The sequence below is a fragment of the Lolium perenne genome, chromosome 7 (assembly GCF_019359855.2).
Source record: "Lolium perenne isolate Kyuss_39 chromosome 7, Kyuss_2.0, whole genome shotgun sequence".
NCBI lineage: Eukaryota > Viridiplantae > Streptophyta > Magnoliopsida > Poales > Poaceae > Lolium > Lolium perenne.
Window position 1 is genome coordinate 261,832,795 of NC_067250.2, and position 25,225 is coordinate 261,858,019.

Below are 25,225 nucleotides of genomic sequence, written 5' to 3' on the forward strand. Positions count from 1 at the left end.
TTTTGATGCATTTTCCGGAACTAACCTATTAACGAGATGCCGAAGTGCCAGTTCATGTTTTGTGCTGTTTTTGGTTTCAGAAATCCTACAAAGGAAATATTCTCGGAATTGGACGAAATCAACGCCCAGTATCTTATTTTTCCCGGAAGCTTCCAGAGCACCGAAGAGGGGCCAAAGGGGAGCCAGGGGGCCCCCACCCCACAAGGCGGCGCGGCCAAGGGGGGGGGCGCCCCCCTATGGTGTGGCCCCACCAGGACTCCTCCGAGGCTGCCCTTCCGCCTATATAAAGCCTCCGTCGCGAAAACCCTAAAAGAATAAGCCACGGGACGAGAAAAGTTACGCAGCTGCCGCCATCGCGAAGCCAAGATTCGGGGGACAGAAGTCTCTGTTCCGGCACGCCGCCGGGACGGGGAAGTGCCCCCGGAAGGTATCTCCATCGACATCACCACCATCTTCATCGCCATTGTTGTCTCCTATGATGAGGAGGGAGTAGTTCTCCATCGAGGCTAAGGGCTCTACCGGTAGCTATGTGGTTAATCTCTCTCTCATGTACCTCAATACAATGATCTCATGAACTGCCTTGCACGATTGAGATCCATATGATGAGCTTTGTATCACTATTAATCTATGTGCTACTCTAGTGATGTTATTAAAGTAGTCTATTCCTCCTTCATGATGTAAAGGTGACGGTGTGTGCATCATGTAGTACTTGGCGTAGGTTATGATTGTAATCTCTTGTAGATTATGGAGTTAACTATTACTATGATAGTATTGATGTGATCTATTCCCCCTTTAGTAAAGGTGACAGTGTGTATGCTATGTTAGTACTCGGTCTAAATTGCAACGGTCTATTATGCTCTAGAGGTTACTTAAATATGAACACCGAATGTTGTGGCGCTTGTTAACTCCGGCTTGAGGGAGCTCTTGTAGCCCTACACAATGAATGGTGTTTGTTATCAAACAAGAGAGTGTATGTAGCACAAAGGAAGAGAAGTTATTTATTTATGTGATCATTGTTGAGAGTGTCCACTAGTGAAAGTAGGATCCCTAGGCCTTGTTTCCGAATAGAAAAGTTACACCACAGAGAATTGCCTCCCACGCCAGCAAGCTATTTTCTGGCACCGTTTCCAACAAGTTCTGCTACATGTTTACTTGCTGCCATATTTATTTCAGATTGTTATTACCACTCATATTCATCTATATTACTTGTATTTTACTATCTCTTCGCCGAACTAGTGCACCTATACATCTGACAAGTGTATTAGGTGTGTTGGGGACACAAGAGACTTCTTGTATCTTAATTGCAGGGTTGCTTGAGAGGGATATCTCTGACCTCTACCTCCCTGAGTTCGATAAACCTTGGGTGATTCACTTAAGGGAAACTTGCTGCTGTTCTACAAACCTCTGCTCTTGGAGGCCCAACACTGTCTACAGGAATAGAAGCGTGCGTAGACATCAGAGCCCTAGGTGGTGCGGCCAAGTCTAGGGCTGCCCCTCCCTCTCCTCCTCATTATATAGGTGGAACCCCAAGGGTTTGCCCAAAGTATTCGAATAAGACCCCAATTCAAAAACTGCCTTATGGACGAAACCTAGAGGGACAGGGACTCTCCCCTTCCCCCTTTCTTTGGCCGGCCAAGGAGGTGGAGTCCTCCATGGACTCCACCCTCCCACTTGGTTGGCTGGTTGGGTTTGGTGGAGTCCAACCGGGACTCCACCTTCCATGGTGATTTCATCCGGAAGGTTCTAGAACATTCTAGCGCCTTCCATAAATGCACCGGATCATTTCCAAACTTGGAAAGTGACTTCCTATATATGAATCTTATTCTCCGGACCATTCCAGACCTCCTCGTGATGTCCTGGATCCCATCCGAGACTCTGAACAAACATTCGAACTCCATTCCATATTCCATATCTACTTAAAACGACATCAAACCTTAAGTGTGTCACCCTACGGTTCGTGAAGTATGTAGACATGGTTGAGACTTTTCTCCGACCATTAACCAATAGTGGGATCTGGAGATCCATAATGGCTCCCACATATTCAACGATAACTTAGTGATCGATTGAACCATTTACATACGATACCGATTCCCTTTGTCTCGCGATATTTTACTTGTCCGAGGTTTGATCATCGGTATCTCTATACCTCATTCAACCTCGTCTCCGACAAGTACTCTTTACTCGTACCGTGGTATGTCATCTCTTATGGACCATTCATATGCTTGCAAGCTAATCAGACGACATTCCACCGAGAGGCCCCAGAGTATATCTATCCGTCATCGGGATGGACAAATCCCACTCTTGATCCATATGCCTCAACTCATACTTTCCGAATACTTAATCCCACCTTTATAACCACCCATTTACGCAGTGGCATTTGATGTAATCAAAGTACCCTTCCGGTATAAGTGATTTACATGATCTCATGGTCGAAGGACTAGGTAACTATGTATCGAAAGCTTATAGCAAGTTGAACTTTAATGACTTGATCTTATGCTACACTTATATGGGTGTATGTCCATTATATCATTCACCTAATGACATAACCTTATTATTAATAACATCCAATGTTCATGATCACGAAACCATGATCATCTATTAATCAACAAGCTAGTTATACAAGAGGCTTACTAGGGACTCCTTGTTGTTTACATAACACACATGTATCAATGTTTCGGTTAATACAATTATAGCATGGTATGCAAACATTTATCATAAACACAAATATATATTATAATAACCATTTTATTATTGCCTCTTGGGCATATCTCCAACACGGAGGAAGTATCCTTCTCCAGTTTTTGAATTGCAAATAATTTGAAGATTAGGGCTAGCCACAACCTTGATAAGAGCATCTCCACTCGTCTCCCCGACGAGGCCCCCGAGCGACGTTTTTCCCAAATTCGGCCCAGTCGCGCCCCCGGTTCCTCATTTTCGTCCGGATTTGGCCCTTCATCCATCCGGCGAGCCCACGCCATCCCCGGTCCCCCGGGGAGCTATCGGGGAGTCCAGACGAGTGAAAAGCGGGGAAGGGCCCGATCTGTCGGCGACTGGACACACGAACCCCACCACCACCTCGCTCAAAATCCCCCCCACCCCTCGTATCTCTCTCGCCGCCGGCACTACCCCGCCTGTTTGTTGCCCAGATTCCGCCGTCCCTCCTTCCCACCTGCCTATTTTCCGCCGTCTTTCAACGACGGCCTATCTGCCTGCTCCTCCGCCTGCCTGTTTTTCGACGACGGCCTAATCCTCGTCGTTCGCGTCTCGGCTAGCCTCGACCACGCCCGTCAGGTGTTCGTCCATTTGCCTCACTGGCCATGGACTCGGACGAAGAGGAGGAGCAGATGTTCGTCGAGCTTATGCGAGAAGAGATGGCAGCCGCCGCCCAAGACGAGGAGCACATGATGATCCTCGGTTGCTTATCAAGCATGTACGCCGGGTGGCAACTGGTCGACGTGGTGGGTCGGCACCAGGTCGCCGGAAGTGCAAGCCGAGACAACGAATGGAGGGCTACTGCATGTTGTACGCCGACTACTTCGCCGACAATCCATTACACGGTGAGACTGTTTTGAGGCGTCGTTTCAGGATGAGCAGAAAGCTATTTCTGCAAATTGTGTATGCCATCCGAGACTTTGACCCCTACTTCAGATGCAAGGCGGATTGCACTGGCTTGGTTGGATTTTCGTCACTGCAGAAGTGCACAGTGGCTATGAGGATGCTGGCGTATGGAGCTCCCGGTGATGGTGCAGATGACTATCTTCGGATGGCGGAGTCCACCGCCCTTGATTGTTTCTACCGGTTCTCCAGGGCCGTCATAGCAGTGTTCGGGGACTTTTACTTGAGATCACCCACTGTCGAAGACACTCAGAGGATCCTTGCAACAAATGAAGCTAGGGGTTTTCCAGGGATGCTTGGAAGCATTGACTACATGCATTGAAAATGGAAGAACTGTCCGTTTGCGTGGCAGGGAATGTACAAGGGTCACAAAAAAGGCTGCACTGTGGTACTTGAAGAAGTGGCTACCCATGATCTCTGGATTTGGCACTCTTTCTTTGGTACGCCTGGATCCAACAATGACATCAACGTCCTAAACTGCTCCCCGATCTTTTCCAAGCTTGTTGAGGGTCATGCTCCCCCGGTGAACTATGTGATCAATGGTCGGCACTACAACAAAGGATACTACTTTGCAGACGGTATCTATCCAAAGTGGGCAACATTTGTGAAGACTATCTCGAAACCCGGCACCCCCAAACATTCCGAGTTTGTCAAGAAACAAGAAGTTTGCCGAAAAGACGTCGAGCGTGCATTTGGTGTGCTCCAGCAGAGATTTGCCGTCGTCCGGTTTCCCGCTATGACTTGGTCCAAAGATCAGATGTGGGAGGTGATGAACTGTTGTGTGTGCTTATACAATATGATTATTAAAAATGAGCGAAAACATCCGGTTCATCTGGCTTAGCAAGAAGCATCATATGAGAGAGAGGGTCCTCTTGCACAGTCTAATCACCAGGTGCCGACATCATGGGCCGCCTTCATTGCTATGCGCAAGGAGATTCGAGACTCTACAATGCATCAACAGCTGCAAGATGATCTGGTGGAGCACATATGGACGCTCCGAGGCAACGCCGACGCCAACACCGACGCCAACTAGTCTGTCTTTATTAATTTGTTTCAAAACTTGTGAAATTATGTGCTTCATTTGTTTCAGCACTTGTTAAACATTGTACTGATTTTCGCCGAATTTGTTTCAGCAATTTTTGCCGAACTTGTTAAATTTTATGTCGATTTTATTTGAAATATGTCAAATGGCCGAGGTTGGGGGTGTCCTGCCGGTGGGACGGCTGGAACTTGGGCGCTCCCAAGACCAAATTTTCCTCCAATCCGAAGAAAAATTTCGCCGGATTTAGACGTAGGGGAGCGCCAACGAGTGGAGATGCAGTTGATCGTAGTACAGTCACATGGTTAGGTTTGAGACCTGACGTTGTCAATCAGATTCTTGAGCATGATAGATCCTTTTTATCAGGGAAAAAATGGGAAAAGAGCACTGGAAAAATTTAGAGAAGAAAAAAATGAGAAAAAAATAACTCCCACCCGCTTTCTTTTCTGAATTTCTGATCGCCCCTCTTTGACTCTTCCCCCCTTTCCACACCCACGCCGTTTTCTCTCCACCCCTGTCAACCTTCGTCCGCCTCCTCACTCTACCTTTGACTGCGCCCTTCTCTCCGCCTCTCTCTCCTGGCCGCCGTCACCGCACGCGCACCCCGCGGTTGCACAAGCCTCCCCAGCGGGAGCACGAGGCCGAGAGGAAGCAACAACCCTACCCCGGGCCGGCCCCAAGGTGAGGAGCCCTCTGCGCCGCCATTGTCTCCCCCTCCCCCCTCTCTCGCGGCGCTTCTCTGGTTCCCGACGCGTCCGCGGCGATTTCTCCGCCCGAAATGAGGCTTCTCGGGGTTACACGGTGCTGGCGGGGGTAGGATTTGGCGGCGGGTTTCTTGGTCCTCTCGGTGGGTTCCTCCGGGTTTCCGCTCCGGATTCCGCGGGCTCCGCGAGGTTTTTGTGGGGTTTCTTGATTTTTTTCCCCTTCTTACGCCGGCGCTTGGGTTGGAGACATCTCGCTGGGTTCTCGCGCGTCTGGTTGCCTGTTCGCAATGCTCAAGGGCTGGATTGGATCTTTGCGGGATAAACCGAATTGCATGTTCGATCCAACCGTCAGACTAGTTTACTTTCCGCAAGAACGCGCATGAAATTGAGGAATTTACGTTCTTGTTTTGGGGGGGGGGGGGGGGGGGGGGAATTATGGAGTTCTAACAAAACCGGGTGATTTTGGCGGTGTGGGCTGTTGTTGCCTGTTCGAAAGGATTAAGGTCGTATGCCTAGAGGATGCAAGAAGACCATTGCGTTTTATGTTGTTGTTGTTTTTCCGTGTGGAGAATTATACTGAACATAGTAGTACGGAGTGCCAGATCTTGTCGTCAAACGGAATTTACTGTCCAGAATCTGAATGCTTCAGCATTTTTCTGAACATTCATAAATGTATGGTTGAAGTGACGCACGGCATGCGTGGGTGGGTCAGCAGGTGATTTATCAAAACGGCCCATTCGATGCGATAATTCTTCTGGCGGGATTGGGTGTTGTAGTCAGTATGGTCTAGTCTTGCCTATCTCTGTTTCAGGATTCGAGCAACTTATGTTTACATTTGCTGTCCAAGTGATTCAGTTTGCTTTCTGTATCACGAAAAGTACCCTTTATGTTTCTTGGTATTTTAGTTTTGACAAAAGTCTAGAAATTCGCCACATACATCACTGGTTGTTACTTGTTTTCAGAGTATCACAAAAAGTACCCTGTATGTTTCTTGGTATTTTAGTTCTGCCAAAAGTCTAGAAGTTCGCAGCATACATCACTGATTCTTACTTGTTTGCTAGTAAAATTGCAGCATACCATGACAAATCAGGCTCTAGTTTTTGTCACTGGTTTTCTCCTGTCTGGTTGTGACACGGATTGGTCTGCATTGTTTGTGTAATGTGTACAGCTTAAATGTGTCGGCCTGTTGGAGTTGCCCTTATGGTGCATGATGTAGACATGTCTTAAATCATGATTGTTTTTTGACTTAAATTACCTGAAACCCTGTTATATGCATGATCAACTCATCATATTGCAGATTGTTGAGCTACAATGGGAGTGGCAGGTCACAACGATCCTTTGTTAGGTGAAACAACGTGCGGATCTTTGCTGCAGAAACTGCAGGTGCTTTGCTCCGCCCCCATTTAATATGCATTGTTTTTCTCCTGCGCTTTACTAGAGCTAATTTGAACAATGGCAATTCAAGCACCATTGGAACTGATGGGTGTTATTTCAGCTGATATGGGATGAGGTTGGTGAGACCGACGATGATCGCGACAAGATGCTACTTCAGCTTGAGCAGGAGTGCTTAGATGTTTATAGGAGAAAGGTTGATCAGGCTTCTACTTCCAGGGCACATCTCCTTCAGCAGCTAGCCAACTCTAGATCCGAGCTTACTAGACTCCTCTCTTCACTGGGAGAGTTGTCTATTTCTGGTGTCATAATTGTAAGTATCTGGGAATAGCCAGTCAAATCCATTCCATGTCAACCTAACTCCTTTGTATGCACACCAGTATACTTAGCTGGTACTTGATAGTTTGTCATAGTTCTACTTAGCTTTATCTTGAATATAATATATCTCTCCTCAAAAAAGAAAAATAATTATCTCTTCCACTTATATAGTGCATGTCTCCTTTCTGCCGATTTACAGCCTGACAAGACAACTGGTACAATCAAGGAGCAACTAGCAGCGACATCACCATTCTTGGAACAGCTCTGCAGGAAAAAAGAGAAGAGGGTGAAAGAGTTTGCTGATGTACAACTCCAGATTCAAACAATACGTGGTGAAATTGCAGGGAGTCTACAAGTTGGTGATCACTTGGAAACACCCCATGTTGACGAGGATGATCTTTCAATGAAGAAATTAAATGAATTTCTCTTTGAACTACAGGCACTGCAAAAGGAAAAGGTGCGTATTGGATATTGATTCTGTAGTTTTCTTTGCACAATGTAAGAACCGGTTATTTTGCTGTTCATGTTCCAATGTTCGAAAGCTCAAAGCCTAGAGGAATTATAAGTTTAGCAGTGCACATGTAATTTGCATTTTTCCCAAGTTCTCTTCATATGCCAATGCTATATGTATAACACCACAGTTATGTATCATTATTAGTGAGCAAAGCAATAGGCTACTGATATAGCTGCTGGCTGTTATTGCAATATATGTACTCTGGAATATGTAAAATATCCTGATTTGATATGGTGTTCTCATCTTCTGTATTGCAGAGTACTAGGCTGCACAAGATTCTCGACTTGGTGAGCTCAGTGCATGACCTTTGTTCTGTCCTTGGGATGGATTTCTTGAACACAGTTACTGAAGTTCACCCTAGCCTCAGTGACTCTGTTGGTGCTGATTCCAAGAGTATTAGTGATGAAACACTATCTAGGCTGTCTAAAATGGTGACTGAACTTAAAGAAGAGAAAGTAAAGAGGCTTGAAAAGGTAAATCCACAGTGAGCCTCTTGTTATTGTATATCTGGTTTTTTAGGTGTCTTTGATATGTTTACATGATCCGATTTGATTTCTGATTAAATGCTATGCTCTCATAGATTCAAGCTCTAGCTTCCCAGCTAACTGACCTTTGGAACTTAATGGATACCACTGTGGAGGAACGACAACTTTTTGATCATGTCACTTGCAATATGTCCTCAGCATTGGACAGAGTGACAGCTCCAGGAGCTCTGGCTCTTGATGTAATTGAGCAGGTTAAGATTTCTTTTCTTCTCTCAGTGAGTTGGACTTATTGATGAAGTAACATACTATTGTTCACCAATGTCCTAACATATTTTTGCACTCTACAGGCTCAACTTGAAGTTGAAAGGCTGGATCAGCTAAAAGCCAGTAGGATGAAGGAAATTGCATTCAAAAGGCAGACTGAACTTGAAGATATCTATGCCCAGGCTCATATTGCAATAGATACTAGTGCTGCAAGAGATAGGATACTGTCTGTTATTGATTCTAGTATGTTTGAGCCTTCGGAACTACTGGCCGATATGGAGAGCCAGATACTTAAAGCAAAAGAGGAGGCCTTGAGCAGAAAGGACATACTGGAGAAGGTTGACAGGTGGATGTTAGCATGTGAAGAAGAGAGCTGGCTTGAAGACTATAGCCGGGTATGCAAAATGTGTTACCTTAACTGTTCTCTGTCTTGGTTTTAATGGCTGAAATGGAGAATTTTGTGTTCCTTTAGCATTGTTCTTCTGATTATATTCTGCAATCGACTAGCATTGTTTATTCAGTACTTTTTTTTACTGTGGACGCTTACATTGATGTTCTCTTATTGGCAGGATGATAACAGATACAGTGCAACTAGAGGCGCACATCTGAACCTTAAACGTGCAGAAAAAGCTCGTCTTTTGGTTAATAAAATTCCAGGTATGTTCTCAAAACTGTTTCTCCATGGGAATTGCATGACATTACATGTGGCGCTCGTAGCTTCCACTGCATGAGAACTCACATTACATACATGTTACATGATATGTGATGGGACGTCAATGCTATTCCTAACATGATTTAACTTTTCATGAACATTGATGGCTGTTTGCTGCAGCTATTGTTGACATGCTGGTGGTGAAGACCCAGGCTTGGGAACAAGACCACAACACAGCATTCACCTACGATGGTGTTGCTCTTCTTGCAATGCTGGAGGAATACAGAATCCTGAGACAGGAAAAGGAGGAAGAGAAGCGGAGAATGAGGGTATTCCTTTATGCCATTCCTTTGTCTTGTATGATAGTTGGTTTTGGTAATAATCTCCACAAATCCCATACTCATCCTTTCTATCTGCCATTCCAGGACCAGAAGAAGATAAACGACCAGCTAGCTGCCGAGCAGGAGAAGCTGTTCGGCTCGAAACCGAGCCCAGCCCGGCCCCAGTCGGCGAAGAAGTTGCCTGGGCCTCGGGCGAACTGCGGCGCGGTGAATGGCACGCCAAACCGGAGGCTATCGGTGCTGCAGAGCGGTGGTAGGTCGGCGAGCCGGGATGGGCGGAGGGAGACAGTCAGGCCGTCGGCGCCTGTGAACTATGTCTCCCTCACCAAGGATGATGTGGCTTCGCAGGCTTCTTCAACTTGACACATGGCTTCTCGGTGCCAATGTGGCAGAAATATATTTGTGCAGTAGCTGGAAAATTATAGAGCTTAGCTTAGCTTTATCTGGGTGGAGCAAGTGGAATGATGTAGTCGTGGAGGGATTGACCGTGGTTTGACTGGATGGATGTTCGTCTTGTGTTGTAGATCGAATGCTATGGAAAACTGGGATTGTGCAATATATCTCCTTGCTTTCTGATCTGCATACTTTATTTCGCAGCTACATAGTAACTTTTACATTTTACTAGCAATCATCGAAATTTTTAACACCAGGCAACTGGAAAGAAAAGAAAAATCATGGAAACACAAGCGCACACAGCAATCTGGATTTGGAGAAGCTATGTACATCGTTGGTCGAGCGTCTCGGTTTCAGTAGTCCGTTGGAGGTTGGCGGGGATCGTACACATTGGCCTCGGCTTGATGATCCTTCTGCAGCTGCTTCTGCTCTCTCTGCCGCGCCTTCTTGCTCACCTTGATTGCATCGATCATGACACAACATTTCGCATCAGCACAGGACATTACTAACCATGGTGGTAAACTGAGTGATTTGATCGTTACCTTGTGTGATCTCGCTTGGAGACCGTGGTCTGACGCGGCCGCCGCCACCTTCCGGCGCGGCAGGTTCCGGGCACCCCTGGGCCGGTTGTTCTTGCCGGGCCTGTAGCAGCTCAGGCTGCCACTCCGCCCCCCGGCGCTGGAGCCGTCGAAGCTGACGGCGGCGGACACGCTGTTGGACCCGCAGCTCTCCTTCTCCTCGACGGCGGCGACGTCCTGCCGTCTCCTCACCGGCACCACCACCCGCCGCCCGGCCACCGCCGACCCAGCATCCGTCGCGTTCTTGCTCGCAGAGTCGTCGGCGCCTGGCTCGGCCTGCCGCGTCGCCATCCAGCGCTCCAGCCAGCTCCACCCCACGTTGAAGTCCCCCTGGTCCGACCGCGACGACCGCTTCTTCGTGCCGCCGCCGCTCCTCAGCTAGTTCCGACCAAGACGCAGGACACAGATCACATCGGTCACTAGGCCATGAAACTGAATTGTACACCAGTCGGCCGTCGCCTGATAATTCAGAGCTCCACCAGTGCAATGTGCGTACCTGCTGCGAGAAGGCGTATGCGAGGGCTCGCTCCCGCCGCGTGGTGGCCTCCATCCTGCTCTGGATCCTCATCCGCAGCACGTTCGAGCTCAGCGTGCTGTCGTCCCACTCCTCCTGCAATCGATCAACAAATCGACCGTCACCAAACTGAACTGAACTTTTTGTCAACACAAGTTGTTTGTGTGCTGTAGCTGTGCAGTACCTTGGCTCTGAAGACCTGCGGTGGCCGCGTCTTCTGGCTGGCCCGGTGCTGCGCCGACGGCGTCGGCGACGCGCCGCCGTCGTCGCTCAGCCGGAGGTTGCTCAGGGACTCCCCTACCTGGACCTCCACCGACGCCGCCATGGACGCCGAGACGGGGGTCGCGGGCTCCTCTTCAGCGTAGCATCCCTCCTGCCCCGAGCTCCTTCTCAGCACCTCCTGCAGCAGTCGCCTCCTTGCCTGCCGACAAGTGGCAGAGCGATGAGCGATCTGTTTCCACCTCGACGCAGTTCGGGCTATGATTTATGAATGCAGGATTTATTCAAGAACGCACCATGAATCTCCTGAACGCAGACTGGATCAGCCTCGCCGCCTCCTCCTCGCCGACCGGCCTCGTCGACACGCCGTCCTCCACGGCGTCTCCACCAATCCGATGCCGAGGCTCTTCAGGATTGCTGCTGTCGGCACCACCGACCTGATCTGCCACCGGAACTCGAGTCACCGGGCAAGTCTCGAAGCTTCCGGCGGAGGCAACCGTCCCGTCATCGTCGTCGTCCTCCTCCTCCTCCTGGTCGACGGCCGCCGCGCCGGCCTCGTCGCCGCACAGGTACAGCCGGAGAGAGCTCCGCCACCTCTTGCGGTCGCCAGGGCTCCGTTCCTGCAAGAAATTTGTTCGCACGGAGCGCCATTGTTGTCATTTCAGGAACCGCAAACTCCAAGAACTGCTGTCGAGAATGCACTCACGCTGTTGCCGGCGCCGCCGCCCGAGCTGCAGGGGCTCTTGGAGAGGACCCTCCGGACAATGCCGCCGGCGAGGCCCATCTCTTGCAGCGTGGCACGCCGCGTCACCCTGACAAGGTCGTCACTCGCTCACCGGCTGATCCACAGTGATGGCAGGACGGCGCGTGAGCTGAGCTGTGGCCGTCCCCTTATAGCGAGACTGCGTCAGCGGCCGTGGACTGAGCTGAGCAGTTGGGGTAAATCCAAAACAGGCAAAGCTCTCTCGCAGGGTGCTTTGGCCCGGTGCAGCTTTGTGTAAAGGCGCGGGCATTTGATTGGCGGATCCGTGGGGAAGAAGAGGGGGAGCACACGCCGCGGTGCGGTGGCCTTGATGATGGCCATGGCCATGGACGGACCCATGTGTTGGTTTTCTTTTGGGTATGGCAGAGGAGGCCGAGGCTTTAGAGCTGGAGTCGAGCGTCTTGCTCCACACTGCTCTTTCTTCCTCCGGGCATGTTTTGAAATGTTTTTTCTGGTAAACATAATATATTAAGCTAGCAAACCGTCTCATTAAAAAATTTCTAGTCTTCTTAGGTACCTAGTAACAAAAAGAGTGCATCTAAAACTTGCTGCTTCGAATCAAAGGATAGTTACATCGTTTAGGAGAGCTTGCCGAATGAAGCTAGGGGTTCATCGACCTAGTTACAAGAAGAAGCTGAATTAAAACTAAAGCTAGCTAGCTACTCATGAGTTACTACATTACTCTCTCTCCCACGATGACTAAAAGCAACCTTCCCTATCATCCGGCAAGAAACAGTGATCTAATTAACTCGGGGAGGAAGAGGTTACCAAAAGAAACGGTGTTCCGCTACAGTCACAGATCAGTTTGCATTCGTTGTCCGGTTCAAACCACCATTGATATCGGGAAGGATGTCTCGTCATCGAACGAAATTCCAAAGGCTACTTATTAAAGATGATGTCTCCATCGGCACGAGTGACAAAAGGAAGACGGTGACCAAAACCCTAAACTTACCTATTGAACAACTACTTCTATTAAAATTTGAAAAAAACAACTACTTCTATTGGAAAACTCCACCCATAGATCAGGTTCACCGCCCCTCGTGACGCCAGCAAGGCTGGCTGGAGGAGAGGAAACCAATGGATAATGGAGGCAGAGCTGTGGTGTCTAGAGTTTTGGAAGAGAGACGGCGGCTAAAAAGATCGCAAGGAGAAGATCTTATTAACACAGGCATCCGATGTTAAACCAGTAACTAGATAATCATCCATCACATCCGTTCACATTGACTGACTGCCACTATCAGTCGATTTATGATCAGGGAAGTACAGAACAGACAGTCGAACCACCTCTGTCGACTTCTGCACCAGTGGTGCTCGTACACGGTTCAGGTGCACAAATCTGTCGGCAGGGGGTTGCAGCCGCGAGTGAGCTTAGCGTTCTGAGAAGGAAATTACCAGGAAAGAATGTCGGATGGGTCCGGAAATAAAGGCTCTAGACGTGCACACTTTTTAACTGGATCGGCACATGGCATGCTCGCCTCATCCAACCTAATCTTGGCCTTTGCTTGCTACCACGGGCAGGTATATTCCTCGCTGTCAGTCACTCTAGCTCACTCTCAGCTGAGCTGAAATCTCAACTCCATCATGCTGCAGATCTCACTAGGTTCTGCAGTCTGTACCTGCCTGCCGACAGTATCTCATAGCCCAGCCCAGGACCAGACTCTCATAACTCTGGAGTCTCAACTCCACTCTCCTGTGCCCATGGCATGAACACTGTAGCATCGGTCTCCGTTTCCCAGAGTCAATTCGAGACAGTTGATGCACAAGTCCAAATCGGCACAGCCTCAGGTCGAGATGCACAGACGGTAGAAAATTCTTGATCTGTTGGAAACTGTAGGCACTGGATGCGCCTGCGCGGGGAGTTCTCATCGCGTTTGGCTTCATCCGAAAGGCGAGAGAAGCTAAAATTTTACCATTCTTCTGGCTGGATCAAGCACCCAAGCTGATGAAATAGAGAAACCCAAGCAGAAATGAAGTCAGGACGTAAATGAGCAGGCTAACACATGACTGGAAGTAGCTAAATAGCCGTTATAGCAACAAGAAGTTGCCAGAGATTTACTTGAGAAACTAGGAGTGCACGTCTAACAGCTGGAGGCCTGGACTAAACCTAAGATGAAGCATTGGGCCATGTATGTCTCTTAGTTGTCCCTTCTAGTACATCTGACTTATTCCATCTACAGAAAAGTACATGCATACTACAGAGGATTTAATTATGCAAATGAGGTAGGGTCATCAAATCATCATATTAGTACTTACCAATAGCCCCACTTATTCAATGTTTGTGCTACACCAGTCGCGATTGGCACAGGTGACGCAGCGTAAGAGTTCTCTCTCCTAGCATAGAGCATCGTCCTCCTATCTGTCATATACACGAGTGATGCAATCAGGTCAAGCTCCGCAGAGCTCAAAGTGCTAGAGAGCCTGGAAGATGGAAAAAATTAAGCTCACGACCAAGCTCTCAACTCTGACGTCCCAACTCTACTGTTCTGTGCCCATGGCCTGAACATTGCAGCACCAGTCTCCGCTTCCTAGGGTCAACTCGACCTAGCTGAGGCAAGTCCATCGGCAGACTCGGTTCGAAATGTACTGATGGTGGAACTTTCTTGATCTGTTCAGAAATTATAGGCACTGGATGGGCGGGGAGTTCTCTGTTGGTTTGGCTTCATCTTTAAGGTGAGAGCAGCTGAAATTTTACCATGCTTCTGGCTGAACCCAGCATGTAGCACCAGCTGGTGGCTGATGAAATGGAGCAACCCACTCATAGATCAGGTTTCCTGTGCCTATGGCAGGAATACTGCAGCATCGGTCTCCGTTTCCCAGAATCAACTGGAGCCAGTTGAGGCACAAGTCCAAATCGGCACATCCTCACGTTGAAATGTACTAACGCTGGAACTTTCTTGATCTGTTATGGAATTGTAGGAACTGGATGTGCGAGGAGTTCTCATCGGTTTCGGCTTCATCCGAAAGGCGAGAGAAGCTGAAATTTTACCATGCTTCTGGCTGGATCCAGCACCCAGGCTGATTCCTGATGAAACATGGAGAAACCCAAGCAGAAATGAAGTCAGGACGTAAATGAAGGCAAGCCATTATAGCAAACAAGAAGCTATTTTTGCAACAGATTTACTACAAAAACTAGGAGTGCACATTTAACAGCTGGAGGCCTGGAATAAACCTAAGATGAAGCATCGACATAGGTAGGCCATGTATATCTCTCAGTTGTCCCTTCTAGTACATATGACATATTCCGTCTACAGAAAAGTACATGCATGCTACAGAAGATTAATTATGCAAATGAGTACTTACCAATAAGGGCGACACAGGGTAAGAGTTCTCTCTCCTAGCATAGAGCATCGTCCTCTGTCATATACACGATTGATGTGATCAGGTCAAGCTCTGCAGAGCTGAGAGCGCTAGAGAGCCCGGAAGATGGAGAAATTAAGCTCAGGACAGAGCTCTCAACTCTGAAGTCTCAACTTCACTGTCCTGTGCCCATGGCCTGAAAACTGCAGCACCGGTCTCGGCTTGCCATAGTCAACTCGGCCCAATTGAGGCACAAGTCCAAATCAGCAGACTCAGGTTGAAATATACCAACAGTGGAACTTTCTTGATCTGTTCAGAAATTTTAGGCACTGGATGGGCGGGGAGTTATCGTCAGTTTGGCTTCATCTTTAAGGTGAGAGCAGCTGAATTTTACCATGGTTTTGGTTGAATCCAGCACGTAGCACCAACTGGTGGCAGATGAAATGGAGCAACCCTAGCGAAAATCAAGTCAGGACCTAAATGAGCAGGCAAACATAGGACTAGATGTAGCTCGCTAGTCGTTGTAGCAAACCACAAGTTCTGATTGCCAGAGATTTACTATGGAAACTAGAAGTTTAACAGCTGGAGCCTGGACTAAACCTAAGACAAAGCATAGACATAGGTAGGCCATGTATGTCCCTGAGTTACCTTCTAGTACATCTGACATATTCCGTCTAATAAAAGTACATCTGACATATCCATGCTACAGAAGATTAATTATGCAAATGAAGTAGGTAAGGTCATCAATCATCATATTAGTACTTACCAATAAGCTCCACTTATTCAATATTTCTGTTACATCAGTTGCGACTGGCCGCAGGGTAAGAGTTCTCTCTCCTAGCATAGATCATGTTCTCTGTCATATACACAAGTGATGTGATCAGGTCAAGCTCCACAGAGCTCATCGTGCTAGAGAGCCTGGAAGATGGGGAAATTAAGCAAAAACAAAACAAAACAAATATTCTTGATGACAATGAGCTAAACATCACTTCTTTTATCTATGGTTCAGACAAGTTCTACTAAAATCCTAAGAAATCCAGCCAGCAGGCATTATCTGAATCCATCAATATCATTAGAATTGAGTGCAAAAATCAAGAAGTAAAAACACATCGATCGAGAACTTGTGCATTAGCATATGTCCATATGCTTCAATTCATGTCATTCTTAAGTACTATTAAGCTTTCTTTCTCAAACTGTCAAACACATGTCAGTTGTATTAGAAGTTCTCCAAATTGTGTGATCTAAGGCTAAACCTTAACATTTTCTTTGTGGCATGGAAGAGAGTTGTGATGCCAAACAATACAATCTTTTGTTTTTTGAACTGCCAGACAATAAAACCTTGATATTATGTACATGCGTTAATCATTGTTATTTGCTATGACCAACAATAGTATTCACTTCACTTCAGTACCATGAATACTAGCAAACGCTTGCTACTATTTCACATTATCACCAAAAGGAGCCTGTCAATGAACAACAAACTATATGGAAAAAAGTTGCAATATCAAAAAACAAGATTGCGTTCAAACCAAGTGTAAAACGCAGAAGCTGATTTGAGATTATTGTATATGTCATGCATGTCGAAGATGAAATATAGCTCAAGACACACAGATGCCTCTGAAGAAAGTACACAAAGCAATCCCAAAAGCCTTTGCAGCTGGATTAATAACAGGTTAAATGCTACTAACTATGATATCCGCAAGTACTGGAAGCAAGCATTTCATCTCTTTAAGCAGAGAGATCAGGGGAGAAAAAAAGGCCAACATGTGGACAGCTTGCCTGACAGTTCCACTTTTGTGTTCATGCTTGGCTGAGGCCAACCCATACATCCAAGCCTGGCCTTTCTAACAAGTCTCTGGCACTGCACCCATAAAAACTATATGCCGCCAAGCACACAAGACTATATTCGCTGAGCAAATTATTCACGATTTCAATCAATTTACAGGCTGGAGTTTGTAAGATGCCACCTGGTGTCAATTTTCACCCCTGCAAGTAGAGCCTTTTGGGAACACTGCTTAAATTCATCCCAAAATCTGGCTCAGAATGACTCATGAGCACCAATCAGAGGACATCATCGCCAACAAACCAGAAGAAACACATAACAATGTTATGGGCTTCTGCCATCTGTGATGATGTCCTCAGAGGCAACAAGTTCTGAAGGTGCACCTTTAGCATTCCATACATGTAATTTACTTCTGTTTACATCAATCCAGCTCGTCCCGGGTTCCTTTTTCACCTTTCTTGATTGCATCAACTTCCTTATCTCCGAAGCATCTTCCCACCGTCCAACTGTTCTGTACACATTTTCAAGAAGAACGTAGCTCAAGTGGTAGTGAGGCTCTAGCTCCATCATTTTCTTGGCAACCCTTTCTGCTACATCTGGGTTAGAATGTGTGGCAGAAGCGCCAAGGATTGCTGCCCACAAGGAGGAATCATCTCTGAAGGGTGACTTATTTATCAGATCTTCAGCCTCTTCCAGCAGTTGTACTCTGCTGAGAAGATCAACAATGCAATTGTAGTGTTCGATTCCAGCGGCAATGCCATAGTCCTTGCTCATAGAGTTGAAGTAGTTCCGTCCCTCCTCAACCATTCCAGTATGACTACATGCAAAAAGAACACCAATGAAACTGATGTAGTCAGGCCTGGCTCCTTCCCTGACCATCCGATTGAACAGATTGATAGCCCCCTCGGCGTGGCCATTCTGAGCGAAGCCGCAAATCATGGCATTCCAAGTAATCGTATTACGGACACTGCTCGCCTCGAAAATTCTGTAAGCGTAGTCTAGAGCGCCACATTTTGCATATAGGTCTACAAGCGCGGACTCAACAACCACGTCTCTCCAGCCACCGTTCCTCAGAAACCGGCAATGGATCTCTTTTCCCGGCTTCACAGAAGATAGACCAGCACATGCCCTCAAAACAGTCCCCAAACTGTATAAGTCATCGTATTCCTTATCCATCTGCCGAAATAGCGCGAGAACCTTCTCGTACTCCGCGTTCTGGCAGTACCCACCGAGCAACGCACACCATGAAACCGCATTCCTGACCTGCATCCTGTCAAACACCTTGCGCGCCTCCAGCATCATCCCGCACTTGGCGTACATGTCCAGCGTGCTGCTCTCCACGATCACATTATTACCACACAGGCCACGGGTCAGTACCTGGGCATGCGCCTCGCGGCCTTGACTGATTCTCCTCAGGTTCCCCAGCGCCGTCATCATCGAACCAAACGTGCAGCCATCCGGCTCGACCCCACGCGTCATGACCATAGTCCGGAACCACCTCATGGCCTCCTCGAACCAGTCGTTCCGCACGAAGGCTGATATCAATGAGGTGTAGCATATCCCATCGGGGGCGCGCATTTCCTCGAACGCCTTCCGGGCGTCTCCTGGTGAGCCCGCGTGGCCGTACATGTCCACTAGCGCGCTCAGCACGATGTCGTCGTCGTCGAATCCCCGGACAAGGATGCTCCCGTGGACGCAGGCGCCCGCGTTGCGGTCGCGGAGCATGGCGCAGGCCTTGACGGCGGCCGAGAGCGCGTGGGCGCTGGGCGAGACGCCGTCCGCGCCGGCGACCATGGACCTGAGGGAGTGGAGCGCGCGGCGGGGAAGCCCCGCGCGCAGGAACGCGGCGAGGATGGAGGAGTGCGCGACGACGTCGCGGCGAGGCAGGTCGTCGAACGCCCTGAGCGCGTGCGGGAGGTGGCGTGGCAGGCGGAGGTAGAAGGCGAGGAGGGCGTTGGCGACGTAGCGGTCGGCGAGGACACCCGCGCGCGCGGCGCGGGCGTGGAGGCAGTATCCGAGGCGGGGCGGCGGGTGGCGGAGCAGGACGGCGGCGAGGGAGACGGGGGACGAGGGGTGCGCGGCCGCCAGGCGCGCCGCGGCGGGGAGGTCGTGGGAGTCGAGGAGGCGGATGACTTGGTGGTGAGGCGCGGTGAAGGTGGTCCTCGGCGGGGGCATCGGACGGCGGCGCTCCAGCCGGCGGCGCCGGGGAGTGGCGGTGGCAGTGGCGCGACGTCCCGTCTAGTGTTTGTTTCCGCGGAGGAAAGCGATACGCAAGACTTCAATTTCATCGCCGACTGATATGGGGCGAATTTTTTTAAAATAATACGAATTAATTATTTAATTCTAGGACTATCACACGAGATTTTCAAAAATTTCCAAAAGTGAGACTCGGTCGGCCGGCAGCAGGCCGATCGGACCCAAAATGTCAGCCTCGTTGGTTCATAGCTGACCAACTGGACTGCTAGAGACCAACTGGACTGCTACACCCCAACTGGCTTGCTAATACCCGATTAATTGCATGGATGTATTTCCTTCGTTCGCATGATGCTTAGGGTTGGCACGAGTATCGCTAGATACATAGTTCATACATAAAGTCTGATACGTAGGTGGTGCATACATAAATGTCTGATACATAGATACATAAATGTCTGAAACTATGGACGGTGTCTGGGGTTTCGTGGGGGCGGCGTAGCACGGGGTGTCCAACCGAACCTGTCCGGGGCCCTGGTTATGCGAGCAGGGATCCAGGAACCGGACTCGGGGTCGTACTGTGTCTCCTGTGTGGGCTCTGGTGGAGGAGTCTGCATACCAACATAGTTCTGCTGCGTGCTGTAATACTCCATGTGCTCAGGATCCTGATCACTAGCTCCCCATGAAGGATTGGACGCAGTGTGCTGCGTGTATCCTGTGCCACGAAACATAAGTGATGTCAAACTAAGTGGAGTATAGTCTATATAGAACACAATATATAGAATAGTACATACCCTGTGTGTATCCTGCTGCCACTGGTCGAAAGCAGCTTGCTGCTGATAGTACTGCAAGTCGTCGAAGGAAGGAGTGTGATGCTGCTGCTGCCACGACGAACCTCCTGCCTGGTCAGGAGGTGGTGGTCTGGGTGTCGCCGTCGGCGTGAGACGAGGCCGTGATCCGTGCTGCTGGTACTGAAAGTCGTCGACGGAAGGAGTGTGCTGCTGCCACGACGAACCTCCTGCCCGGTCAGGAGGCGGTGGTCTGGGTGTCGCGGTCGGTGTGAGATGTGGCCGTCGCTGCTGCTGTCTGGAGGGTCGCGGTGGAAGGAGGTGGCGCTGAACGACGTCGGAACTACGGCTGCACGTGATAGCCGAGTAGATCCCGCGTAGCTTGTCCTCGAGTCGCCTCAACTAGGACACATGTTGGTCACGCTGTAGAAGAGGCGCACTGGACACTTGACGTGTGTACCGAGCGACTTCATCCTGTAAATCTGCAGTCAGCTGACCCTGAAAAATGATGGTAGCCTATAAATCGTAGAACCCAATAGATAAACGACAAGTATGATGGTGGAATAGAAAGTTGTACGTACCGCATGCTATCGACTACCGGCTGTGGACTGAGTCGGGTACATATCGTGCATAGACGTCGGTGGCGCCTCAGCTGGATCAGTCGGCGGGATGAGGCGCACTCGCGTGGCTGCGGTGTACCTCTGCAGATATGCGTCAAACTCCTGTGGGTCAAACTGCTCATCGTTCGGCCAGACGTGTGTTGTCGCGTCATCCCACTCAGCAACATACAAGCCAACGCGCTGAAGCCACCATGTCGAGGAGTGGCTAGTACCCTTCCTGTTGTACCTACAGAAAATAATTGTGTCAGTAAGCCGAACCATGATGAACAGTCTTAAACTTAGCGATGCTCAGAACTTACTTGTGGACGTAGGCAGGGAGAGGTGCTATCGGTGGTGGAGGATCGACCAGCTGCCGAGAGCCGAACTGCCTCATGATCCTCTGCTGGGCCATTATCTCCACGGACGCATGGAAGATGATCTTCGACTGTGTCATCCAGTACGCACAATCTCTATAGCAGAGGTTAGAGATCCCGCCGGGGTACCTTGCATGCACGGCGGCGGCCATATAGGGCTGCCAGATCACCGCCCTATCATCGAGCACGTCGAACTGCTCGGTGAACGCAGGGTAGCAGTTCCTGACCTGGTCGCGAGCAAATCGTCTCTGCAGAGAGAAATAGTCAGTACTCATGCAAAACTATAAATTACGAAAGAACTATGTTCGACAGTCTACATACCTCGCGACGTGTCCAAAGTATGCCGAAAGTAGGCATATCAATGTGGTCCGGATCATCCAACTCGTTTGCCCCGAACCGCTGAGCATCTATGTCTGGCCGACCAATCGGGAACCTCTCCCAGGACCACAGCTGCAAGAACAGTGGGCAGCCAAGAAGCCCAGACTTGGGGGAGACAAGTGTACAAGCATTGCACAAACCTCGGTATGTGGATGCTAGAACCGCGGAACCCCAACTCCGCTGTATGATGTCGTCGGCGGTTTGTGCCTCTGCTATCTCCAGTGCAATGGGGATGAAGCGCCTGCTGATGGTGGTCTGATGGTTCTCTGTGAACATGACCTTCCCAAGCAGCCACAATATGTACGCCTCGAGACTCCTAGTGATCTGTGCCTCACTCATCGGCGGTGTGAACTGTGAAACCTACAACCATGAAAAAAAAGATGTTAGTTATAACAACGCAATAATCATAAATAAATTTGTTATAACAATGGTTACCTCGAAGTTGAGTAACCAGTCACACTTTGGACCGTGGTCCTCACAGAGAAACTCAGTCTGGCCCGCACGAGTTCCCTCAAAACGTGCAGACATTTCTTGATCCCAAAGCACTGGTTCTGCCAGCGGGCCTATGGGCTGACCCGCCAACGGTAGGCCCAGTAAGAAAGACACGTCCTGGAGAGTAGGGGCCATCTCTCCCCATCGAAAGTGGAACGTGTGTGTCTTGGGCCTCCACCGATCCACCAGGTTGGTCAGTAGGGAGTGGTCCTGCTGAAGGCGCTTGATCGGTGTGCCTACTCGCTCACCGATGACCTCTGACCTAGTGGCCTCAACCAACCGTGCAAAAGGTAGAAGTCCAGCCCACTTCAACCTACAAATTCATATAAGAATCCAATTAGTATGTGCCAGTACTTCAAATTGAATGTATCAAATAAATCGCACATACCTCTGAACCCAACCGGGGTGTATCTGCCAATTTTGATTACCCCCGCGTGTCACCATTGGTGACAAGCTATTAGGGTTGGCCTCTAGCTTGGCCGCACGGTGCGCCCTCTCAATGTCCCTATTGAGCAATGATCTTCCTGCCATTTCTGTAAACAACAAAACATTCGTTATTACTCATTACAAATGATAACATAGTTGCAAAACCAAAATGACATAATACAGATATAAATTATTGTAACGTACATGACCATAATAAAATTGCAAAGTAGTTCCATACTTATTACAAATTCATTGTTCAATACATAAATGTACAATAAGATAGGTTCACATTTCAAATTGCAAAGTAGTTTCGTACTTATTACAAATTCATTGTTCACTACATAAAGTTGCAAAGAAGTTGCGAACTAGTTTCTTCCCCTCCCGCGACGTCCCCTTGTGCCTCGCTGCCCCCTTCTTGCTGTGCCAGTGCCGAAGGTTGGACAATTAGTGTCCCAGTGACCCAATTCATTGCATAGGAAACATTATCTCGTTGGCCCCCCTGCTTCAGATTCATCCATATCATTTCGGATGCGTTGCGACGACCTTCTACCGATGCCTGTCCTCAGTAGCGCCGGGTGTGGGATATATCGCCTTTTAGCAGGGTTTACAGTGTTGAAATTTTCCAATGACCGAAATCCTTGCAGCTCTCCAGTCCAGGTGTTCAGCACGGCCTCCTTAAGGTAATACAGAGAGACGAACGAGATTTCCGGCATCCCAAGGACACCGCAAACAGCTAGCACATGCGAGCAAGGAAGATGAAGCAACTTTGGTTTGTTGCATGTGCACTCGCACGTTGGCCATTCTTCACTGCCAATTTTCACATCATGCGTCCTCTGCGGATTCCCACACCCGAACCTATCTGTAGGTAAGCGGACTTCGAACCTTCTTTCCACATTCCCAATGGGAACAACGGCGAGATGTCTAGCTTTCTCCTTCTTCTTATGCATGTACTCCATAATCTTCGAACAATACGGTGTGCCTGGGTTGTTCACCATATGAATCTGCGCCTTCTCGCGTCTCTCTCTGTAATATTTAACTGTGCCCATGAAAATACCCTCTACTATTGCTGTAAGTGGCAAAGCCCTGTTGCCTCTCAGCACAAAGTTATACGATTCTGCGAGGTTGGTTGTCATGACGCCGTATCTAGCTCCATGTGTGTCGTGCAACAAGGACCACCTCTCTGTAGGCTCGTGCTCTATCCACTGCTCAAAGTTTTTAATCTGCCTTCCCTCCCTTCTCCTTGTTCCGGGCGGGTCAAATCCTGGCAAATCACACAGACCTTGGGGTTCCTCGTAAACTGGTGCTTCTACCACTGCTGTTTGTGCTGCAACTGCCTGCATATGTGCTACTATGTTTGCATCTCGTGCTGCCTTCCTCTGCACAACTTGTTGCTTCGTGAACTCCTGGAGTTTGGTACACAAAAAATTATACTTCCACTGCTGGTTCTGGATGCACAGCTTCTTGAAGAGATTCATAAGGTTCTTGTTCCTGAATTGTGTGTAAAAATTGGCCCCCAGGTGGCGCATGCACCAACGGCTCTGAATGTCAATCCATGGCATTTCTTGCCCTGGCTCTTTGGGTGTCTTAACAGCTTTCAGTATACTTGCATGTCTGTCATGAAGGATGCAAACATTCGGCGTCTCCTTCACAATTGAAATCTTCAACTGTCTGAAGAACCATAACCAGCTTTCGGTGTTCTCACTCTCCACGAATGCAAAAGCGAGTGGAACGATTTGATTGTTTCCGTCCATTCCAATGGCGGTCAAGATTTGACCCTTGTACTGACCGGTGAGAAACGCGCCGTCCACACATAACACGGGTCGACAATGCCTGAAAGATTCGATGCATACACCGAACGAGAAAAAACTCTATGCAGAACCCTGTAAGTTGGGTACTCCGGAAAAAACAAGTCCTGGATGTTTATATATGTGTCTGGGTTCCTCTCCTGCAGTGTCCGCAACAAACGAACAACTGCGTCGTATGCGTCTCGAAACGAACCAAATCTCATCTCCAGCGCCCTTTGTTTAGCCCTCCAAGCCTTGCCATAAGAAATGTTGTACAAATGATGCTTCTTCACATTCTTAATTATGCCCCTTACTCCCATGGCTTGCCCTTCCACTATTTCAGTGTACAGCAGCCGAGCTATCAGATTAGACGACAGGTTGCAATGGTCGTTGCGGATACTTGCAAGCTCACAAGTGTGCGCCATAAAGTCGCTCACACGCCATGTTGTGTCATACTTAGGAACATACCCATGCACCCTTCCGGGACAATTAATGTCATGGCATTCCATCGTCAGGTATTTTCCAGATGACACGGTTGTTTTGAGCAACCTTTGAGTCGCCATTGCCCACTTAACTATTACATCCTGCACATGTCGCTTGGACGGAAACATAGCCCCTACGGCGACATTATTCTGGTGATACTCCCAGTTAGAATCAAGGCCATCGTTGATTGTCATTGCAGATGAAAAGTTCTGATTCCATCTGCCAGGAATAGGCACCTCCGCGCCATCATCAGACCCATCAGAATCATCAGCATCACTTTCACCTTCTGTATCTTCCTCTTCCATCTGGTTCTGCATGTATCCATTTTCTTCGTCACCATCAACCTCACCGTCTTCTCCTACGTAACCATCACCCTGCCCACCATAAACATTTTCCGCATGACTGCTCTGTCCAGGCTCGTAACCACCGCCAGCACCGGGTGCTTGACTGCTCTGGCCTGATTCATAACCACCGCCACCGCCCGGTGCTTGACTGCTATGGCCTGATTCGTAACCACCTCCTACACCATAACCGCCTTCAGGAGGCGCTACCTCCTTCGCCACCGGAAGAACTAATGCCACAGGGTTAGTTCCTCTCCTATCAGACCCTTTTAACCAGCTCACCCACTTAGAGGTATCATCTACAAGCCTCAGATACCATAAAATGTTTGATAACGACTTAGTCCATAATGCATGCACACCCACTGTATGCACTTCAGGATTAAGCCCGAAACATTCTGTCAACCAGTCCTTCACCTGCTCAATTGTCCATGTTCTAGGGGCAGTCAAATTCATCTCTACATACTTGAACTCACTCAGATCAACTCCCATCTCATTTGAT

The 25,225-nt window shown here is 48.8% G+C and overlaps 4 protein-coding genes across 7 annotated transcripts; 1 reads left to right on the forward strand and 3 right to left on the reverse strand.

Annotated features, from left to right (window-relative positions):
- The first annotated feature begins 6,588 nt into the window (after positions 1-6,588).
- LOC127313007 (65-kDa microtubule-associated protein 1) lies at positions 6,589-9,902 on the forward strand. Its single transcript, XM_051343547.2, has 9 exons — positions 6,589-6,741; positions 6,854-7,063; positions 7,268-7,525; positions 7,840-8,055; positions 8,163-8,318; positions 8,415-8,726; positions 8,901-8,988; positions 9,164-9,312; positions 9,409-9,902. Exons 1-9 carry the CDS (start codon positions 6,670-6,672, stop codon positions 9,685-9,687), a joined length of 1,740 nt encoding a protein of 579 aa, XP_051199507.1. The 5' UTR covers positions 6,589-6,669; the 3' UTR covers positions 9,688-9,902.
- LOC127313008 (protein IQ-DOMAIN 33) lies at positions 9,710-12,203 on the reverse strand. The gene is made up of 6 exons (XM_051343548.2): positions 11,735-12,203; positions 11,325-11,648; positions 10,994-11,230; positions 10,792-10,905; positions 10,260-10,673; positions 9,710-10,172 (listed from the first exon to the last, which is right to left on the reverse strand). Exons 1-6 carry the CDS (start codon positions 11,810-11,812, stop codon positions 10,071-10,073), a joined length of 1,269 nt encoding a protein of 422 aa, XP_051199508.1. The 5' UTR covers positions 11,813-12,203; the 3' UTR covers positions 9,710-10,070.
- A 731-nt stretch (positions 12,204-12,934) lies between these two features.
- LOC127313006 (pentatricopeptide repeat-containing protein At1g03540-like) lies at positions 12,935-19,150 on the reverse strand. Of its 4 annotated transcripts, none has more exons than XM_071823577.1 (6): positions 16,868-19,150; positions 15,855-15,944; positions 15,092-15,516; positions 14,045-14,813; positions 13,848-13,962; positions 12,935-13,730 (listed from the first exon to the last, which is right to left on the reverse strand). In XM_071823577.1, the coding sequence occupies exon 1, from the start codon at positions 19,044-19,046 to the stop codon at positions 17,196-17,198; it is 1,851 nt and encodes a 616-aa protein (XP_071679678.1). In that variant the 5' UTR covers positions 19,047-19,150; the 3' UTR covers positions 12,935-13,730; positions 13,848-13,962; positions 14,045-14,813; positions 15,092-15,516; positions 15,855-15,944; positions 16,868-17,195. The 4 variants fall into 4 exon arrangements, with proteins under 4 accessions (XP_071679678.1, XP_071679676.1, XP_051199505.1 ...); XM_071823575.1 differs by having other exon boundaries at positions 13,848-13,983; XM_051343545.2 differs by having other exon boundaries at positions 13,848-13,983; positions 16,853-19,150.
- A 2,045-nt stretch (positions 19,151-21,195) lies between these two features.
- On the reverse strand, positions 21,196-22,227 carry LOC127315318 (protein MAIN-LIKE 2-like). Its single transcript, XM_071824297.1, has 4 exons — positions 22,081-22,227; positions 21,636-22,005; positions 21,341-21,560; positions 21,196-21,272 (listed from the first exon to the last, which is right to left on the reverse strand). Exons 1-4 carry the CDS (start codon positions 22,221-22,223, stop codon positions 21,196-21,198), a joined length of 810 nt encoding a protein of 269 aa, XP_071680398.1. The 5' UTR covers positions 22,224-22,227.
- Positions 22,228-25,225: the final 2,998 nt, after the last annotated feature.

What these genes read in the sequence shown, in the direction of transcription:
- LOC127313006 (XM_071823576.1), bottom strand. Translation starts at nt 19,046, where the DNA reads ATGCCCCCGCCGAGGACCACCTTCACCGCGCCTCACCACCAAGTCATC.
- LOC127313007 (XM_051343547.2), top strand. Translation starts at nt 6,670, where the DNA reads ATGGGAGTGGCAGGTCACAACGATCCTTTGTTAGGTGAAACAACGTGC. An exon ending in AGGCACTGCAAAAGGAAAAG is followed by an intron (nt 7,526 to 7,839) that starts GTGCGTATTGGA and finishes TCTGTATTGCAG; the next exon opens with AGTACTAGGCTGCACAAGAT. An exon ending in AAGAGAAGCGGAGAATGAGG is followed by an intron (nt 9,313 to 9,408) that starts GTATTCCTTTAT and finishes CTGCCATTCCAG; the next exon opens with GACCAGAAGAAGATAAACGA.
- LOC127315318 (XM_071824297.1), bottom strand. Translation starts at nt 22,223, where the DNA reads ATGGCAGGAAGATCATTGCTCAATAGGGACATTGAGAGGGCGCACCGT. An exon ending in CACCCCGGTTGGGTTCAGAG is followed by an intron (nt 22,006 to 22,080) that starts GTATGTGCGATT and finishes ATGAATTTGTAG; the next exon opens with GTTGAAGTGGGCTGGACTTC. An exon ending in ACTGGTTACTCAACTTCGAG is followed by an intron (nt 21,561 to 21,635) that starts GTAACCATTGTT and finishes TCATGGTTGTAG; the next exon opens with GTTTCACAGTTCACACCGCC.
- LOC127313008 (XM_051343548.2), bottom strand. Translation starts at nt 11,812, where the DNA reads ATGGGCCTCGCCGGCGGCATTGTCCGGAGGGTCCTCTCCAAGAGCCCC. An exon ending in GCGGCGGCGCCGGCAACAGC is followed by an intron (nt 11,649 to 11,734) that starts GTGAGTGCATTC and finishes AATTTCTTGCAG; the next exon opens with GAACGGAGCCCTGGCGACCG. An exon ending in CGCAGGTCTTCAGAGCCAAG is followed by an intron (nt 10,906 to 10,993) that starts GTACTGCACAGC and finishes GATCGATTGCAG; the next exon opens with GAGGAGTGGGACGACAGCAC.